The sequence below is a fragment of the Heloderma suspectum genome, chromosome 15 (genome assembly GCF_057233095.1).
Source record: "Heloderma suspectum isolate Gila_16-S chromosome 15, 16-S_ref, whole genome shotgun sequence".
Lineage (NCBI taxonomy): Eukaryota > Metazoa > Chordata > Lepidosauria > Squamata > Helodermatidae > Heloderma > Heloderma suspectum.
This window is the reverse complement of record NC_139472.1, coordinates 5,057,612-5,077,860: the sequence shown is the minus strand read 5'-3', so window position 1 is coordinate 5,077,860 and position 20,249 is coordinate 5,057,612. Positions and strand designations below refer to the sequence as shown.

The 20,249-nt window shown below is 47.5% G+C and overlaps 1 protein-coding gene across 3 annotated transcripts in view; it reads right to left on the bottom strand.

The window, feature by feature from the left end:
* The window catches only part of C15H1orf159 (chromosome 15 C1orf159 homolog), a 71,987-nt gene that overhangs the window by 33,772 nt on the left and 17,966 nt on the right, over positions 1-20,249 (bottom strand). For all 3 annotated transcript variants that reach the window (XR_014786086.1, XM_084822384.1, XM_084822385.1), the window contains exons 2-7: positions 18,242-18,332; positions 8,026-8,101; positions 3,316-3,420; positions 1,301-1,366; positions 612-746; positions 24-49 (exon numbers count right to left, since the gene is read on the bottom strand). Coding sequence is in view for 2 of the 3 variants with exons in the window: in XM_084822384.1 (XP_084678510.1) it covers positions 24-49; positions 612-746; positions 1,301-1,366; positions 3,316-3,420; positions 8,026-8,101; positions 18,242-18,313 (480 nt within the window). In the remaining variant the exon portion in view is untranslated. The remainder of the gene's footprint in view (positions 1-23; positions 50-611; positions 747-1,300; positions 1,367-3,315; positions 3,421-8,025; positions 8,102-18,241; positions 18,333-20,249) is intronic.

Here is a 20,249-nt window from a genome sequence, read left to right as displayed (position 1 = left end):
GGGAAAATGTATGTTTTACTTACTGATTCAGCAGACTGTACAACGGACCCTAAAGGGGTGGGGATGAAGAAAAAAGGAATATATTAGTGGCCAAAGGTGTCCGTTTCAGTTGCATGCATTTTAAACAAAACCGCCTGGTGACTGATGCTTGTTCCTAGACAAACTAGGAAGGAGTTCTGGTCTGCTCAAATCCCCAAGGAAGCATTCTCTCTCTCTTAAATTTATATACTGCCCAACTAGCATATGCCCTTGGGACAGTTGATAATACTGCCCACCAAACAATAAAGCCACTATCAAAACGATAAATACAACAATGAAAACATAAAAATATTAGAAAATTTAAAATATGAACGAGCCAGTAGTGAAGTTAATAATCAGGGCAACAGATTAAAGACTAAATGCCTGCTGGAAGAGGAAGTTTTTAAAGACCCAACATCAAAACGTATACAGTGAAGAAGCCACGCAGATCTACCTGGGAAGGGCTTTGCACAGATGGGGGCCACTACAGAGAAGGCTCTTTCACTACAGTGGTGCAGTGGGTGGCCCACCAGGGATTCCCAGCAGGAAATCTGGCAGTTTTCTTAAAAGCAGGAGAACCAGAAGCAATATACCTTTGCTTCTTCTATAGAAGAGATTTGGAAGTTTATTGGCCCGTTTGAGGTAGAAGAATGAAGCAACACACAGTATGAGGAAGAGGCTGATAACGAATGTCCCAAAGATGAGAGAAGCAGCTACTTCTGGTCCCCCTGCGAAGTCAAAATAGAAAGTCTCAACAAGAAGAGGAAAGAACGGATTTCCTTTCCTAGCATTATGACAGACAAAACTGTTCAAGTCCTGGGTGTTACGTATGGGATGGCCCCCAAGCAGTCATTCACATGTTGACTGATAGGCCAGACAAAACCATCAGTTTTTCTTTTGGGACAGCACCCTGCTTATCACAGTGGGAAAGATATTTTTGTTGGAAGATCAGCAATTTCACATTTAAATTTACGGACTCTCAGATGGATGCTATGTGGGCTTGGAGGTTTGTTAATTTTCAATAACTGATTTGATTAAGAGGGACCATGTCCCGTTCCCCAAGCAAAATAGGCAAACATTTTCAAAATCCATCCCTCTCCCTGCCCAGAAACACTAAACAAAAGCTTTGAATGCTACACAGCTGGGGTTGGAATTCTAGCTCAAACCTACTCATGACAAAAGTTAGTGGCAAAAAGGTAGTCATGCTATGGGAGTTTTGTGGTATCTAAACATAAACTTAGGGGGCAAAGCAGTTTGATACTGCTCCTTGAGCATTACTCACCTACGCCAACCGTAACTGGGGTTACAGTAGTAAAATTTGTTTGGGAATTCATTCCTCTGGCAGCATCTACAAAGGAGAAAAAGGATATTTAAGGAGCATTACCCAAGTTACAGCCAGCCTTTGTGTTTTCAGGAATGGAGATCAGCTATTGCTCCTCTACCCCAAAATGCATTGCTCAGTGTAATCTGATAGCTCCAACACCTACCACCGACTTAATTCAGACTGCAAATCTCTATTTTGAGACTGGGTCTATGTAAACTGCAGACCTCATGGCCACACCTTCTGGCCACATTTTTTGACTTTTTGGTTGCTTCCCCTATCCCCTTGCTTTTTGTACCACCTAACCTGATGAAACATTCTGGAGAATTCAAAAGCTTCCACCTTTCACTGGAGTTTTGGTTAGTCCTAATAAAGCTAATGCTCATTTGTGGACCACTAACTTACATAGGTTCTAAAAGAGAAACTCTGTCTAGTTTCCCATTTACTCCCCTCTTGCTCTGCTTTAGCATTTGTATTTATGCATAGTGCAATGGGCTGGGGAAAAACAAACATGCACCACACAGTGAATGCTACATTTTGCATTTTTTAAACATTATTTGCAAATACAACAGCAACAGGGTTGGAATCACGAAGAAGAAGAAAGGAAAAAAGAAACATATAACACATATCCATGCACAATAATCATTTACTTCACCCTCAATATAAAACAAAAAAGAGGAAAAAAGGAGCTAAGTTCAAATGTAGCAAGAGCAGTAAGATCTTTGGTCCGCTGAATGATAGATGGTGGGTGCTTATCCTTCCAAGCTTGAAGTATAAGGGCACAATCCTATGTATATTTAGAAAGAAAAAGTCCTACAACTCCCAGCATTCCCCAGCCACCTATGCTGGGAGTTGAAGTGCTTTTTCTGTCTAAAAATGCATAGGATTGTGCCCTAAGTCTTTTGTAATTGTAAGGGCTCTCAGTGTCCACTTTTTGCATTAATAGTATAAATTAGGTATTTACAAAAAGTACCAGTCTTACATTTTGTAACATGGCTTGCCTTTCTGGGCCAATGCTCAAAGGTAAATGCTTAGAAATGTATGTGACACTCGAGAACAGCCTTCTTCAACTTGGTACTCTCCAGATGTATTGGACTGCAAAGGCCATGCTGCCTGGGATTCATGGGAGTTGTAGTCCAGAACGTCTGGAGGGTGGCCGTCAGGTTGGGAAGGCTGATCTAGAATGCGGAAAGTGCTTCACTTCGCCTCATTCATTTCATGCCTTTATTATATTTCTATACTGCCCCGTAGCTGAACCTTGCTGGGCAGTTCCCCCCAAATTAAAAACCATTAAAAATACATTACAAAAAGCGCAAAACCATTTACATAAAATTATATAAACAGACAGCACACACACAGACAAGGTACATCTAAAAACAAATTTTAAACAGTCAACCAAAGACAATCTAGGACCAGATTAAAACTCGTTATATGCTGCCAAATGCCTGAGAGAAGAGGGCAGTTTTAACCTGGCACTGAAAAGGTAACAATATTGGCACCTGGCGGGCTTCTCCCAGTCATCTTGACAACAGCCCTGTAAGGTAGTTCAGTATTTCCATCTCCATCGCTGCAAATGTGGAGGGAGGGAGGGAGAGGATTGAGGCCGAAGGTTGCTTACCGAAGACCCCCTAGAGAAGTCACAACCAAGATTGGATGTGAACCTTGGAGGGTCTAAGATTACGCTCAGTCAATTCGCTACCCTGTCTTGGGATCGCTCTCTAGCCCACACGATGACGGCTAGGACACCTCCATCTCAGGCCGTTAAGCCTTGAAATTGCTTTGCGGCGGCCTCTATGGGGTGGCTGCAGGGTGGTGGGGATAACAAGGGCAGGAGATAGGAGTTCCAGTACCAGGAGAATCCCAGGGTGTCAGAAAAGGAAACTTCAGGGGGCCTCCTTACAGATGGGACTCTAAAGTGGGAAGAGGGCATTAGGGAAGACCGTAACGAACAGGCACCTAGCCTAGCAGCAACTCACCGTTTCGGCAGTCGGTCAGATTGTAAACTGGTGCGGCAGTGACCGTTTCGTTCTCACATTTAACGCAGCTGCTGCTGCCATCTTCGTTCCACCGCCGGTAGCAGCCTGTGCAAGAGGGGGGAAATGGAGGCTGAGCTGAGAAGGGCAAGAGAAGCATTGAAGGTACCCTTCACACACAATCGAGCATCGGATGAAGCCGGCTTCGCTTAGTTTGCCTGACCGCCCTGGAGGCCCCTTTCCTTACGGCTCCTCCAGTGCCTTCATTGCGTTGCACCCGGGAGAGTGACAGGACACCAGAGTGTGGGAGAATGCAAGTGGCTTTCGTGCACACAAGGTCCAGAGGACGCCGAGAAGCTTAAAACGCACATTGGGATGTTTTGCTTTGTTTTTCATTTCCTTCTTTAAAAAACAACAAAGCAGATCATTCCTACCAGAATACCACCTACCAGATTTCAAACGGTAGGTGGGCAAATCTGCCACCCACCAGATTTTGGAAGTGGTGTGCTACCTGTTATGGGGGAAAGGGGCCCTGCTGTTTTGAGAAACACAAGTCCATCACATTGCTTGAGTACACCAAGCCGCATGATTCTTTAGGTCCTGGCCAAGGGCTTTCCTGCACAATGATTTATCAGGAACTGCTGGGGCTAGAACCCCAGGGACTTGTGCGTTGATGCTCTGTGTACCAAACCATAGGTCAGAATGGTTCCTGGGGAAACGAAGAGCTCCGGGCTGTAGAGTAGCGGTGCTGAACCTTAGGCCTGTGGACCAAACCTGGCCCTTTGGAGTTCCCCAGCTGCCCATCATTAGGTGGTTTCCTGGCTTTTGCTATGGTCCCCACCCCCGCACTTTTAAAAGGTTGAAATACCCCTCCTAAGGCTTAGTGACTGGCAGTAAGAGCTTTAAGCTACTATATGCTGGTATTTTGGCCCCTCCCCTTTTGCCTTTGGCCCCGCCCACCATTGGAATGCGGCCCCTGAGGGCTTCTCGGAAATGGAATTTGGCCTACAGGCTGAAGGAGGTTCTGCACCCCTGATGTAAACAAATCAGAATGCATTCAGAGGAGTGCAATGAAGATGGCTAGCGGTATGGAAACCAAGCCCTAAGAGGAAAAGGACAAAGGAACTCTAGGAATGTTTCGCCTGGGCCAAGAGCTGTGGACAAGCTTCTCCTCCCTTCTCATCCTCCACGAACACATCTAATCCCCTTCTAAGGGCATGTCAGCCAGGGGCGATGACCACATCATGTGGTTGTGGCATTTCCTTTCACCTGTCCTGTATCTGCTGCCAATCAACTTCCACAAGGACTGGGAGGTTGGGGGAGAAAGACAGACAACACCTCTTTTAAACATACCCCAGGCTGAAAGAGGTTCAACGCCCCTGCTCTAGAGGGACTTTGCCCACCCTTGCTTTGCTTGCACCCACCCCTCGTTAGACTTGCCTCTCCCTCCCTTGTCTTCCTTTGCAAGGGACAAACATTACTGCACACAACCCTTGCTTGTAAATCTTCACAGAGGCACTTGGCTGGCCACTGGTGGAAGGAGACAGCTGGACTGAACAGGCCTTTGGTTTAATCCAGCTAAGCAGTTATGAAGCCCCCTGCCTCTAGAATTTACTTTGTAAGCTCCTCAGGGCAAGGATCTGCCCTGGTTACTTTGTAAAGTGCTGCAAAGAGAATGTAAGAGAATAAAGCTAGTGTTTTTTGACTTGGCCTCTGTCTGTACAGGTGACTGAAGTGGACCAACCATACAAGGCTACCACTTTGATTTTAACAGGCCAAACGGGCCATATGTAACCTCCACCCCCAAAAGCTAGCCCTGTCTAGAGCCCTGAGCAAAAGACAGGGATCAATGATTCCATAAAGCACAAGATGAGCAAGGTGCTGACTCGGAAACAGAATACCACTGTTCTGTTTTCCTCAGTAGGAAGCTGTGTATTGGATACCCTTGGCGATAAATTACATCTGACATTTAATCTAAACATAAAAAGGGACCTACTGGGAAGGCAAAGCTTTTTGACACTATAAAAAAAAGAAAGAGAGGAAGAAGAGAACAGACAACCAAAGATTGCGATAGATTAACCTTTTTTAAAAGATATGAAAAATTAAAATTCAGAATTCATTGGCAACTGTTCCCCCTACGCCATCTCTTGATAAGATCACTTTGAACGAGAAGACATTCATTTTATTAGCAGCGCTAACATAACTTGCTTCCTTCCCCCTTTCTGTTATTAGCCTTTTAGGCCAGTAATCTGCCGATTTGAACATTTCAACACACTCTTCAATTGCTTGCCGAAAGGACCCTATGACACCCGATCCCCCACCCCCCATCAACCCCCCCAAAGTTAGGCATTTACTTCACTTTTGGCTCGCCCAAGGTAGGCATGGTTGGGCACCTGCCGAGGGCCCACACCTCAGCAGGGGCCCACTGACAAGAGCCTCCTGGAGTTGTTCCTCCTCTTCGCCATTGCAACCTGCTTGTTTGCCCACCTCTCACTCTGGCCCAGACAACGGAGGTGGTGAGGAGGAGGAGCAGCAGATGCCATGGCCAACTTGCTCCCTGGCTCTCTACCTGCCAAGCAAACAAGTGGCAGCAATGAGAAGAAAGAGGATGAGGAGCAAGAGCAGCTGGTGAGCATGGCAGCGAGAAGGCAGCCTCGCTGTGGGAGTGGAGGCCCTGCCTTGCTCATGGGACCTCCAAAAACTGGAGCATCATGGCACTAGCCCTTTGGAGATTTCTGGGTAACAAGGAGGAGGCAACTAGCCTCTCGCAGAGTGAGACGCTCAAAAGCACATGGATAATATCACTGGCGTGAAATACTAAACACGTTATTAGTGCAACAAGTCACCTGGCCACCTGGAGGTTTCGTTTCTACCCTGCTCCCCAGCAATTGAGAAACGAAGACACTTGAGGTCAACGATTCGGCTGGTTCTTGCAAATCAATGCGGGGGTCACCACGGAATGTAGGAATGGACACGGCCAGAGGTGGCTTAAAAAGGGGGTTAGACAAATCCATGGCAGGAAAGGTCTATCAAAGGTAGCGCTGGTTCTAGGCTTTTGAGGGCCTGGGGCAAGACACCCTCCATGGGGCCCCTCCTTGAGTGAGTCTCCCTTCGCACCACCATTGTCACCAGGTGCTCTTGCTTGCCTGCCAGGCAGAGAGCCAAGGAGCAAGTAGGTGATGGCAGCAGACTACCTGCTCCTCTTTCTCACCACCACCGTTGTCTGGACCAGAGAGAGAGAGAGAGAGAGAGAGAGAGAGAGAGAGAGAGAGAGAGAGAGAGAGAGGCAGGTGAACAAATGGGTTGCAATGATGGAAAGGAGGAGTAAGTCCAGGGGACTCTTGTCAGTGGGCCCCTGCTGAAGTGTGGACCCTCAAGCAGGGGCTCAAACATGCCTATCCTTGATGCTGGCCCTGATAAAGGGCTATTGGCTATGATAGCTAAATAGAACTTCTGGGCTCAGAGGCAGTATATTCTCTAAATTCCTGCTGTTGGCGGGGGGTGGGGTGGGGTGGGGTGGGGACAAACAGAGGACAGCAACGGCCCTTGTGCTCAGCTTGTGGGCTTCTGCAAAGGTTCTGGCTGGCCACTCTGGGAAAACAGAATGATGAAAGCTACTTTGCCAGGATATTCATCAGTGCAGGGGGGGCACTGAACCTGAGGACTGCAGGCCAAATCTGCAGGCCCACCTGGGTTTCCAAGATGGCTAGGCCCCCTTCCCCTGACCTCAAGTCCTTTCCCCAGAACTGATGGTTTGATGGTTTCCTGGCTTTGGTGTGGTCAACCATCACCCCCCCTGCCCTGCCCCAGCCCCAGCCATTCTGAAAGGTTGAAATGCCTCTTCTAAAACTTAGTTCAGGGGTGCAGAACTGCAGGCCCGGAAGCCAGATCCAGTATTCTGGGGTTCCCCAAATGGCCATGCCCCCTTCCCCATGCCCCGCCCCCTTCCCCATGCCCCATCCCCTGATCTTTTGGTGCTTTCCCGGGTTTTGTGCAGTTTTTTCTCCATTCTAAAAGGTTGGAATGCCCCTCCTAAGGCTTAGTTACTGACAGGGCCAGCCCTACCATTAGGCAGGATCAGACGGTTGCTTCAGGAGGCAGACGGTATTCAAAGATCCATTTCTTTTAAAATGTTTTGTTTTAAAATGGTGTTTTATTCTTTCATCTTGTCCTCCATTCCAAAATCTTTGATATGGAGCGGTATATAAATATTGTAAATAAATAAATAAATAATGCGGGGGGCAGCAGCAAAGTGATGGATGGGAGAGCGGTGTGTATCACATGGCCTGACCTGTGACTCCTAAATTAGTTTGCTGCCTTCAGCTGCAGTGAAGGATCCTGTCTCACCCCCGGTGCTGAAGTAAGATTCAACCGCCAGTCCACTCAGCTTTTATTTATTGTATTGTATTCATTTATTACATTTCTATAGTGCCCAATAGCCGAAGCTTTTGTGCATGGAACGGGACGGGGCGCCAGCTTGTTCTTTGCTGCAGGCAGGAAATTGTCTTGGGCTGGCCCTGGTAACTGGCGGTAGGAACATTAAGCTTAAATATGCTGAGGGTTTTCTGGTACTTCTGGCCCTGCCTCTTTTGCCTTCAGGTCCACCCACTGCTGGAAAGCGGCCCCTGAAAGCTTCTCCAAAAAGGAATTTGGCTCTCGGGCTGAGAAGTTCAACACCCCTGTCTGAGCGCATAGCAGCCATGGATAGCCTACCTGGACTGCACTGGTCATTGGCAAGACAGGTGGTATTTGCCTCCATCGCATCCATGCAACATTCTAGCTCAGATTCCTAAATGAGGGAGAGGAAGAAATCATAATCAATTATAAATAATAGCAACACCACATTTCCCTGCCGTTCTCAGTTGAGCTGAACTGTGCTTTCCATTCCATTTACACCAGCGGAACATGGAGCAAACTATAGATGAGCGCCAGTAATTAGGCCTTAGCCTAATTAGAAAACAATCACACGCCCAAGAATCCATGGATGTGGCACACAGGTGTCATTTTTAGAATCCTGTTCACCTACAGTGCCCTCTGCTGGCGATATAGAGGCTCTGGTGCCAAGTATCGCAACACTACCCAAAAACACTTGGTTATGGAAAATGCTACACTGCAACAGCAGCGGCCAAATGTTTTGTAAATATGCCACAAATCAAGGAGGAGTGCACATTATAGTACACAACCTAGTGTAGTGGACAGTGTGTTGGACTTCGGGTGCTTCCCGATGAGGCTTTTATCATGCCATTGGCCTGCCTCATTCACAGAATTTTTCCAGGGGTCCAGATGACATCATCTTCCGTTCGTAACCTTCCCATGTTTTCCTACCGCTTCTTCCGCCTTTTCCCCTTATTGTGGAAAATCCGTTACGGAAGAAAAGAAGGAACACTGCACGATGGCTTCTAATGATTAGTGCCAGGGCCTCCGTTGGAAGCATCCTTAGTCCAAGATGATCCGGGTTCACATCTCCATCCAGGGACAAAGCTCTCTGGGTACTTTTGGGCTGGGACAATCTCTCTCTCTCTCTCTCTGTCTTTCTCTCTCTCTCTCTGTCTTTCTCTCTCTCTCAGCTTAACCTAATTCACAGGGCTGTTGTGAGGATAACTGGGTAGAAATTTAAATAACTACGAATACCACCTCAAGATCCGTGGAGGAAAGGTGGGCTAAAAATGTAAACAAATCCAGGCAGCGACACATACAGCCCCTTGGGCTTTGGGGTGGCTTGACCTCTAGTTCAGCTGCGGGTAAAAGCTCAGGCTTGCAGGTTCTACTCTGTTTTTGACTAGAAAACCCATGTCCACCAACTGGAGCCAGGCACACACATGCGTGTATGCAACACTGGGGGAGCGTGGGGAGAAGCACACACTTTGAATGAAGGATCGGGGTGCAGCTGAGCACAAGCTCAGCTCAGGAATTGTTTTTCATTCTAGAACCAAGCTGACAACCCCTCTGCACAAAAATCCACACGTAGCTGTCCTCGCCCACAGCCTTATTTATTTTAGCAGCCTAATTTAGAGGAGTGGGGGGAAGAGGAGAGAATAAGAGAGCCTTTTTGGTTGTTGCTATTGGGAATCAAACCCCCCAATCTGAGAATATTGCGCACTCTCTCTCTCGAACTGCCATCAGAGGGAGAGGAGACAGCAGTCAGGGACTCCTCCCTCGTGCTTGGATACAACTCTAGCTGAGAGCACACCTCCCTCCTGCTACCACCTGTCACTGCTGAGGAGGTCTACATCAAAGGGAGAAGATGGAGCAGCCCTTCCACTGAGCCCATGATCTGCTGAACTTTGCAGCTAAGAATGTAGAGCCCAATTCATGTCTTTTAGATTGTAAATCTACAGGCAGAGAATGTCATATTTCTGATCTTTGTAAGCCACCTTGGGAGCCTTCTTTTGGTTAAAGGGTGGGGAAAATGCTATAAATATATAGACATATAGAGCAACAACACACAAGCACATGACGCGGTATACCGCTCACCTTAACCGCAACAGAAAAAAACACAGTAACCTTTTCAGCAACTACAGAGATGATGTCGGATAAACACGTAAGATACATAGAACAGATTGTCTCTGTCAGGCAATTTGGATAATAGAGATGCAATCAGTTCTCTCCTAATATCCCAACAGAAATCACAGTGTAGCAAGACATGCACTGCAGTCTCTAAATCTCCTGACCCACAAGGACAATAAGACTGGAATGAAGAAACCTGGCTGAATCCCCTCTCTTTGCATGGCAGATGTTAGAAAATCCATACGGGCCAATTTAAGTGCAACCTGTGGCACACGTAGTTCTTAAATCATTAGCCCCTTTACTCGCAATTGGGAACTGAATGCCAAGAATAGAAGAACAACATTTAGCTGCCAAGGATGTCAGGATTTTGCCGTTTATTTATTTGACTTGTACCCCACCTTTCTACCAAAAATGACACCCAAGTTATTCACTATCATTTGATCTTAACAATAGAACCTCCTCTGCATTTCCTCACCCAGAGAAAAAACTTAAAGTGGATAAACACCCATTTCCATTATTTCACAGCAGGGGAGGGCTACTTGTGAATCTCCAGATGTTTTGGCCTTCAACTCCCATCAGCCCTAGCCAGCACAGCTAATGGTGAGGGACCATGGGAGATGCAGGCCAAAGATTTGGAGGGCTACAAGTTGCCCGCCCGTTTTACACCGTGCAGCCTTCACTCAGGTATTTCTACAGGAATCTTGCTAGATCATAGCAAGAGTTCTTACTCCATCCCTGCTCTAGTCTATAGAGTGTGGAGCAGGCAGGAGTCTAACCTGGACGGTGTGCCAGAAACTCAACTCACTTCTTGGGCGACTTTTAGCCTCTGCATCCCAGTCGGCTTTCCTTATGTTCATTGGCCCATTCATGATGCCAACTCATTCACCACTTGGCCCTGCCAGAGGAAGCAGGGAAGGAGGAGTGAGGGTTCAACGGATATCCCATCTTCTTCAAAACCACACTGTGAATTTAGGCTTATAGAATCGGAGAATATACAAGCCAAGCTCAAGAGCAACGTATTACGCTTTTAAAACTGCTCATTTGGTGCCTGTGCATGCTAGACAGGGCATCTCTCTCTCTCTCTCTCACACACACCTTCCTTCAGGCATGGATGCTGTGCAGAGAACACACACTCCAAATATTTCTTGTCAACACCATGTGTGACATTTTGAAACAAGGGATGAGGCTGTGGAGGAGGGTGTGTGCATGTGTACATCTCTGCACAGACACACACGTAGTTCTGAGCTGCTCCTTCATGGAAAACACAGAGATGTTCCCAGATCTAGTAACATATGCATCCTTTTCACAATTTGTCAGGAAGTTGGCCTGAGATCTCTCCACAAAATCCTTTGCAGAAAAGTATCAAGAAAAGCAATGCTTCAAACTTAAAAAGGCCTGCTTCCAATTAGTAATCAGAATGTTTTTAGCGGTTTTGTGAGAGCAGGGCTCAGCGTGCCGTTAATGATGTGAGTGAGCTATAGCAGAAAGGCCCTTGCTTCTCTTTCAGGTCTTCAGGGGGATTCACAAGGCATAAGTTGGGGGAAAGGCCTGCTTCACTTGCCCATGAGGTGCCTGGGCACTGGGGAAGGTGACATGGCTCAGTGGTAGAGCATCTGCAGTGCGTGCAACATGTCTTAACGTCAGTGCCAGCACCTCAAGGGTGGCTCTGACAGGTGGACAGCATCAGGCCCATCTCTTCTTGTTCCTTTCTTCAGTCACTGGTTCTGGGCGGTTGGCAAGGCAGTAGAGGGCTGCAGCTAGATCTTATACAGATGTACCCAGGTGTAAGTCCAATTGAACTCAGTGCGGCTTACTTCTGAGTAGAAACGCACAAGATCGCACTGCAAGGGATCTCACTGCTAGGCTGAAGCAAAACGGAACAATAGCTTGCTTTCGGGCTAAAAGGCAGCATTTACTACGGGCAAAACACCTCCAGGCAAGAACAAGATACAGAAGCATATTGGTAGAGGGCTGAGCGGGCGAGGGGAAGGATGCTCTGGCTTTGCCAAAGGGCCCTGGGAGGTTGCAACCCCGCCCCTCCCGCCCCAGGAAGAATACAGCAGCAAGGGGAGGGCCTGCCTAGACCCAGCTGCCAGCTGGGGAAGGGGCAGCTGAAGCAGTTAGCTTCCCTTACTCCCTGCAAAGAAGCACCCCGCTCAAAACCTTCCATTGCCTTGTCACTGCAGTTGCTGACACTCTCCCCTCCGTCACCAGCACCAGCTAAAGGACCGACGGCCCCTGGTAGTTGCCCCACCTCCATCCTGGCAGGAGCACCAGCAAGAAAGGAGCAGCCTGGCCCCAGCTGGATGCAAATGCCTGTTTTAATAGAGAACAACAACAACACACTGCTTGGTTCTGGCCTTGTCCAACTGATCTCCTTTTCCCTTCCCATGCTTGGCCTGAGAGTTTTGAAGCCCGAGTTTTATTTACCTCTAAAGCGCTTTACAGTCTGCGCCCAGGACCCTTGGGAGAATGCCTTGTTCCTTCCCGCTCTTTGAGATCGTAGGAACAAAAACCTCTTGGCAGTCTCACCATTTATCAGGCTGATGGCTGGCAAACTGTCTTTTTTGGAGGTGGACCCTCGAGCTCTGGAAGCAGTTACCAAGTTCTGTGTGACAGGTCTGGGAAATTGGCCCTTTGAAACAAGCTGTCAGGACCTCTCTTTTAAGCCTTTTATGACTATGTTGTCTTCCTGCCAGCCTCCCAGTTTCCCTCTGTCCCTGTTACTATATTTTATTGCTATTGCTGTAACTTTAGTGGTATTTTATTTTTCTTTTAATTGTAGCCCGCTGCAAGAACAATTGTTGAAAAGCAGGCAATAAAATTCGCTGAACAAACAAAGAAACAATAATTCAATTTAGGAGCAGAGCACCTGCCACCAGCACTGTGTATTGGATTTTAAACTGGAGGGGAAGCTGCGTTGGCAGACAATTTATTCTCCTTTATAGACCAAAAAAATATAAAATGAAAATGTTACTACCCAAACTCCTATGATTACAGAAGTGGCCAAGTCAGTGCGGATGGAGGACTTGTATTGGGCAAGGACTTGTATTGGGCAAGGGCTTATCTTAGGTTTTATTTCTTGGTCATGATAGACTAGATCTTGAGAGCTGGCATTTAACACATACATTTAGATCACAACTTAGCCAAAGAATTGCCCCCCCCCCCCCGTGGCTAACAACTAATTGAAAACAAAATTCATAACAAATTTAAGAAGCACAATGACAATAATTAAAAAAACAGATAAAATGAAATCGAAAGAGAGTATCTAAAGGCGGCATTCCGCAAACTCAAATAGTGCCAGTGGAGCTCCGCTGAATCAATCCGGTGCTCAAGTGGTTGCTCATTACATTTGTGCAACTGGTTATGGAAGGAGTCGCATAATGCACAACCGCTTGCATAGCCATGCTTGCACAATCATAACTTCAGCTGGATTCTTCTCTTGCGCATAATACCTTTTAGAATGGGGGAAACCCCGCACAAAAGCCAGGAAACCACCCAACCATCAGTGGTCTGGGAAAGTTTGTTGGCATCTAGGGGAACCCGAGGGCCAGTTTTGGCCCCGGGTTTCAGGGAGAGGCCTCGGCTCATTGGCAGAGTACTTGCTTTGCATGCAGACGGTCCTAGGTTCAATCCTAAGTGACTCTAGTTAAAAAAAGGCTCAGGTAGTAGGTAAGGGAGCGGCGGTCGAGGCAAAGGGGGTAAGACGAGGGTAAGAGGCATGGCTATCTGGGATCCCCGAGGGCTAGATTGGGACCCCAGGCCCTGAGGTTCTGTACCCCTAATCCGTCCTGTGGGCAGAGAACCTGTGGCCCTCCAGATGTTGTTGGACTCCAGTGCCTATAAGCCCTAGGCAGCATGGACAATGGTCAAAGGTAACAGGATAATAGTGGTCCAATAGCGGAGGGTGACAACCTCCTGCACTGAGCAGGGGGTTGGACTCGATGGTGTTATAGGCCCCTTCCAACCCTACTATTCTATGATTCTATGACAGGCTGACCAGCCCTGATCTAGCCCAAGCCTGTCTGCTTTGTCTGGTAGTGGCTCTCCAGGGTCTCAGACCGGCTTATTTGACCCTTTGAACTGCAGTTGCCGGGGATCAAACCTGGGACCTCCTGCATGGAAGGCAGGTGCTCTACCACTGAGCTATGACCCTTCCGTTAAGACAAACCTAGGAAGCGGCCTTATCCCAAGTGGGGCCCATCTGTGCCAGTGCTGTCTGCTCTAACTGGCAGCAGCCCTCCCGGGTTCCAGACATTCCCAAGCCTTATCTGGAGATGGCAGGGACTGAACCTGGAATCTTCTGTGTGCAAAGCAGGTGTTCTGCCACTCAGCTATGGCTATTCTCCAAGGGGTGAGGGCCTCTGCAGAAGATCTCAACACACAGCCCGATTCTCTGGTTCCACGTAGTTTAGGGAAGTGTTCTCCAACCTGGCGCCTCCCAACATTTTGGATGCCAACTCCCTTCAGCCTCAGTTAGGACGGCCAATGGTCAGGAACACTGGGAGTTGTAGTCCAAAACTTCTGGAGTGCACAAGGCTGGGGAAGGTTTGCTGAGGGCACTGAAGATCAAAACTGGCATTTTGAATGGAAACGACTTAGTAGCCAGCACACACACGTATATTATATGACATACTGGAGAATTGGACAGAGGGCTGTCAGGCGTTGCTAGAGACAGTTACACTGTTAGAGGGAAGAGAATTTTCTTCAAGATGAGGGAAGCTTCTTCTAAAATTAGATTGCAAGCTTCCGGCTCAGGGAATTCTTGTCATATTGTACAATACAAGTAACCCACCCTGATCCTTTGAGGCTCTAAATCAAGATAAGCATGATGAGTCATTCCCCCCCCCCCCACACACACACACGTATACCAGGTAAAGGAGATTAAAAACACACATGGGGGAAAGAGTTTATCACTCAGCCTTGATCGGCTTTGTAAATCAAACTCGTAATGATTGGGGCAGGCTTCATCCATTTGGTAGAAAGACAGAAGGGGAGGACACAGAGCACGCTCACATACACAGCATAATATGGATTACTTTAAATGTGTGTGGGCTGTTTTGCTCTTGCAGAGGAAGACTCTCCATTTTGTCTGTTCAGTTTATAAGTTGAGCTTGTGCAAGCACTGTCCTAGAAAACAATCGCAAACAAATTCCATGCTAAGGAAATCAGAATCCCAAGACTGGCATAAATCAGTGGATTTGCACAGATCTCATACAAAATAATTTATTTTGTTTCTAACCAGTGACCGGGCAGACTGGCGAGTGACATGACACTAAAACCCCTAATCACCAATCCTGGAAGTCATGATTAGCCCACATACGGCTTCTGAGATCTCTCCAGGCCGTGCCCACATACACTTTCAGCTGTATCTAAAAATCCTCAGACCAGGATATCGAAAGGCTCATCTCCTCCGATATGATCTCATACTTACAAATCCAGGCACCTTCTCAGAATTCCTCCTTCGTTAACACGCGGGATAGAATGTTCTTCTAAGATGGTGCCTACTGTGGCCCATATGGGCATCACTGTCTAAAAAAATAGGGCAGTATCCAGTTCAACAGTAGCCCTATTCATGCATTACAGTGAGTGGTGATTCTGAATCGTGTAGACGCCTACTTGTGTACAACTGTATGCATGAAGACCTCCTTGCTGCAGGCATCTGTGCTGTACGCATGGACGCCTGTGGGTGGGGCTATGTTACAGCATGACATCAGGGGCAGGGTTACTCAGCTAGGGATGTCAGAGAATTCCGCCATGGATCTCGGTGAGGCCGGATGCCAGTGCATTCGGCCCCCCGAACTCTGTGGCGGAATGGCCTGCCACCCCCCCGCGGATCCCCCCCCCCCGGGACGAGACTTACCTGGGGCAGATGTTCCGGGCGGCGGAGGCTCCAGCAGCGGCTGGTCTTCCGACCGGCCGCTGCCATTTGCAGTCTTGTCGTTTGTTTTTTTTTACAAGACATGATAGGCTACATAAAGATTTATGTAGCCTATCATGGCTGGGTAAAAAAACCCCAAACAACCGCGTACGCAAATAGCGGCGGCTACGGCCACCGCCATTTGCGTTCCTTATTTTTGGCTGTCTTAGTCTACGTAAATATTTACGTAGACTATGACAGCGAAAATAAAGGGGAACGCAAATAGCGTAGCGGGCGCTATTTGCGTCCCTTTTTGATTCGCCGTTTTAGCCTACGTAAAGATTTACGTAGGCTAAAATGGTAAATCAAAAAGGGACGCAAATAGCACCCGCTACGCTATTTGCGTTCCCCTTTATTTTCGCCGTCATAGTCTACGTAAATGTTTACGTAGACTAAGACGGCCAAAAATAAGGAACGCCGTAGCCGCCGCCATTTGCGTATGCAGTTTGTTTTTTACCCAGAGCCCTCCGCAGCCAGAAATCCGGCTGCGGACGGCTCTGGCCTGGGCCTGGCCAGCTGCTCCGCAGAGCTGCTGCGGAGCACAGCCGGCCGTGGAGGATTCCGGGGGGGAGGAACGGATCGCCTCCCCCCCCCCCGTCGAGGATTCCGGGGGGGGGGAGGGACAGAACACCTCCCCCCCCACCATCAACATAATCCGCGGAAAGGTAAGTGACTTTCGTACATCCCTATACTTAGCGCTGCCCCATTCCTGTTCATGTGGTGAGTTTCACCACTTACCGTACTGCGTGAATATGGCTACTATTACTAACGTAAAATATGTTGCACTGGCATAAGCAACCTCCAGCATGTGGCTAGGCAACGTGGTGCCCACAGGGACCACTGTTCCTCCAGGTACCTTTCTTGGCATCTGCCAAGGTGCCCCCCTCCCTCCCAAATTAAGACATTTTCTTACCCGCACATGGGATTGCTGCGAAATAAGTTTCTTTTGGTGCTGAAAATGGCGGCTTCAAAAGAGACATTTAGTGTGTTGAGGCTCAGAAGCCACCTCTGCCTTGTACTCAGTCTTTTGGGCAGGTTACTTGTCCTTAGCCGCACCTCACATGGCAGCCATTTTGTGGTGGTGCCCAGGACAGTTCCTCAAATTACCAAATGTACTGACAGCCCCAAAACGCTGCCTACCCTTGCTCTAGTGCAACTGCATTAGTGTTTGCTGGAGCGAAGGGGTTTTCTGGGGAAACCCGTTGTGCCAACAACACTATTGGCATTGAGGTAGAGGCAAGCAACATGCAGCCCACAGCCCACATAGGGCCCCATGGGGAGTTTTGTGGCCCCCACTGGGTTTCCTACCTCCACAGCATGGCTCCCCACCGCTGGTTCTGCAGAGACACAGGGGGCACAAGGATTGCATGCTTTGTTTCTCTGCAGAATTACACTCACCCCAGCCTGCCTAACAGCTGTTTCCCAGCAGAATCACTGAGAATGCAGCTACGCAGCCATTTCCGGTTGCAGCTGCAGTGGGGGAGAGATGTGGCCCCCAGAGGGTTCGGGGGGGGGCAATGTGGCACCTCAACCCTCCAAAGTTTCCTACCTGAGCTAGCGCAATGTAATTTACGTTGGTGGTAGTGTCGAATTGGATACTGCTGACAGCCCTGCACTTAGAAGCACTGTTTTATTCATATCCACATTTATGCAGATTCAAATCCATCAAAACTCAGACTATTCATCGACTATTATTTTATTTATTTTATAAGATTTATAAGATAAATCTAATCTAAATCATTTATAAGGAGTCATTATGATAAACACAACTATTATGATACTGACATCTTGCACGGCCATGAGGTGCAGGTTAAGAGACTGGGGCCTGGTGGGCATTTCGCTCTCAGGGCTGCTTCTCATGGGATGGCACTGACCAGCAGTGGTGCAGTGGAGCCACGGTTTGCAGAGATGTGGCACTGGCACTTTCTTATTAGCTCGGATGCTGAGGTCATCCCCCGCCCCCCAGCTTAGCTGCAATTCTGATAAAACGGGGAGAGGGGGAGATGAATTTTCCCCAACAATAATATATTGTTCCATGTTGTAATGCAAAGTATTTTGGAGGGGCTTTGCAATGAATGGGCAATTAAGGCCCATGAGCTTTACAAAAGACCTGCTCCTGGTGGAGATGAAAACTGCTAGAACTGCATTGTAGATATGCATCAACACAGCTGTCTGCAATTTCTGGACTCTTTTTATAGGTGCTGCTATGGGGACTGTAATGATGAGTGCCTTGCACTTCAAAACTCACCTCTGCACCACTGCTGACCAGCAGAACAGCCATCAATGCCATCATTGCAGGACTTCTCTACCACCAGGCAAGATTTAGCCTAGACTTGCCCAGGTGGAAAAATGGCACCATGCATGCATACCAATGTGTGAGCAGATGAATGGACAGGTAAGAGGTCACTGCATTCCTAAAAATTCTGGGTGTGCAACAGGATTCAGCAGCTAAAGCCGGCCCGTTACTATACATTTGCAAAACAGAAATGCACAAATACATACCAAACTGTCAGAGGATTTGCTGGCTACTTCCACTCCAAGTATAGTTAGGAGGAGGACACATGGCACTGCCATGCCCAGGAAGGAGCAAAGTCTAAAAAGAGAAATAATTCAGCGCTCAACTGCAGAGAATGTACATTGGGTTCTATCATCCCCATTTCACCGCAAAAACATGTAATGTGAACAGCGTGTCATGGATCCAGTATCTTTGTGGTGGTGGTGGTGGGGATGGGGAAAGGAGGCACCTTACCTTGCATCAAAAATGGTGCTAATTTGGAGACTTCAGGATTGTCACTGCTACAGCAGCAGGGCAAGTTTCTGCTCATGTAGACGTGTGTGTGTGTGTGTGTGTGTGTGTGTGTGTGGTGGGGGCGTTGCTAAGAAACCAGCAACCTTATCAGTTGGCTCAAAGCAGAGCCTCTCCCACACCCAGAATCCGAGAGAGATGGAAATCAATGAGATTGCAGATGGGAACAGTAACTGCCTGACACCATCACCTCACTGATAAAGGCTCCCTGGAAACAAAAAGCAACTGGGTGCAGCGCTTAGCGATGCAGGATCAATATGAGACAGGGGGAGGTGGAGCGAGAATGTGAGCAAAGTGCAAATGACGTTGTAGACAACACACACAGCCCTGCTTGTTCTCCCTAGCACATATGGGATTGAAGACTTCACAGAAGTTTGCACTGAGTTTTCGGATGGCAAGCTGCAGAACCTTCGCTCTGCCTTGCAAAGTAGCTTCACCAATATCACAAGGGCACAACAGATTTTAAAGCTGCCTTATATATTTGTCCATCTACCCCAGTATTGCCTGCTCTGACTGGGAATGGCCAGGGTTTCAAGCAGGTCCCCGCCCCATCATGTGCTACTACATCCTTTTAAAAAGTAGAGATTCCAGAGATTGAACATGGGACCTTCTCAATACAAAGCAGGTGTGCTCCAGCCACATTGCTGTCCCAGTATAAAAGAGCCAAGTATCGTCCAGTTCATAAATACACCCCAGCCTGGTTATCAGGATCAAGAAGGAAAATTTTACCTGCCAAACCAAGCTGGCAAATAGCTGTTTACAAGGCTCAAGCATCTCCCTTTTCACAGGCACTACCAATTTAACAGCAATAACACTTGGGGGGCTTAAGACAGAAGGGTCCCCCTTGACACTGTTAATTGTATGTTTTTCCTCCCAGTTTAATCTCTGCAATTTAGACCCGCAGTTCCCTCTTTCACAAGAAAACTTTCAACTTTCAATACTAGAGAAGTATGCGAAAATAGTTCCAATTCATTTTTGACCAGAATTTACCCAGTTCATACCTCCTGGAACCGAATACAGAACTGAACGGAACCTGCAGTCAAAGTCTGAGCTTCTGACGCAATTCACAGAACAAAAAATGTGTTTGAAAAATGCTTAACTGGAAATATTTGAAAAATGCATTCAAACACGCTTTAATCGAAGGGAGAAAAATGCGTACATTTAAAATATGCGCACAACTTATGTTTACATTTGGAAAACGCGCACAAAAATATGCACAGATTTTCATGTGAAAAGAAACAAACAAAGCTTGCAAACTGATACAGACCCAAGTCAGAACAAGCTTTGAGGAAGAATTCAGAGAACCTCAACAAGCTCAAATTCTGCTGATTTGCACATCAGTAATTTGGGAAACACGAGAATCCCATCAAGTCAAGGTTACAGGAAGGATAAAGAAACAGATTGAATCGGAAGTTTTTACACTGTCAATATTAATAACATTAATTCCACAATGTAGTGTGCCACGCTTATTCTTTCCTGTTCAGCTCTTAATGTTTTCTTTCATTTTATGAAGGAAAGACATTAAAAAGATGAAGTTTTCAGAGCTGGTTAAATATCACTAGAGAGGAGAGACCTGGGTTCAAATTCCTATTCAACCAGGTGGCTAGCTCATGGTTTCTTTGCCAGTCACCCTCTCTCAGCTTAACCTACCTCACAGGTGAGGATAATATTGGCGGGTGGGTGCGTGGTGGGGAGAAAAACCAT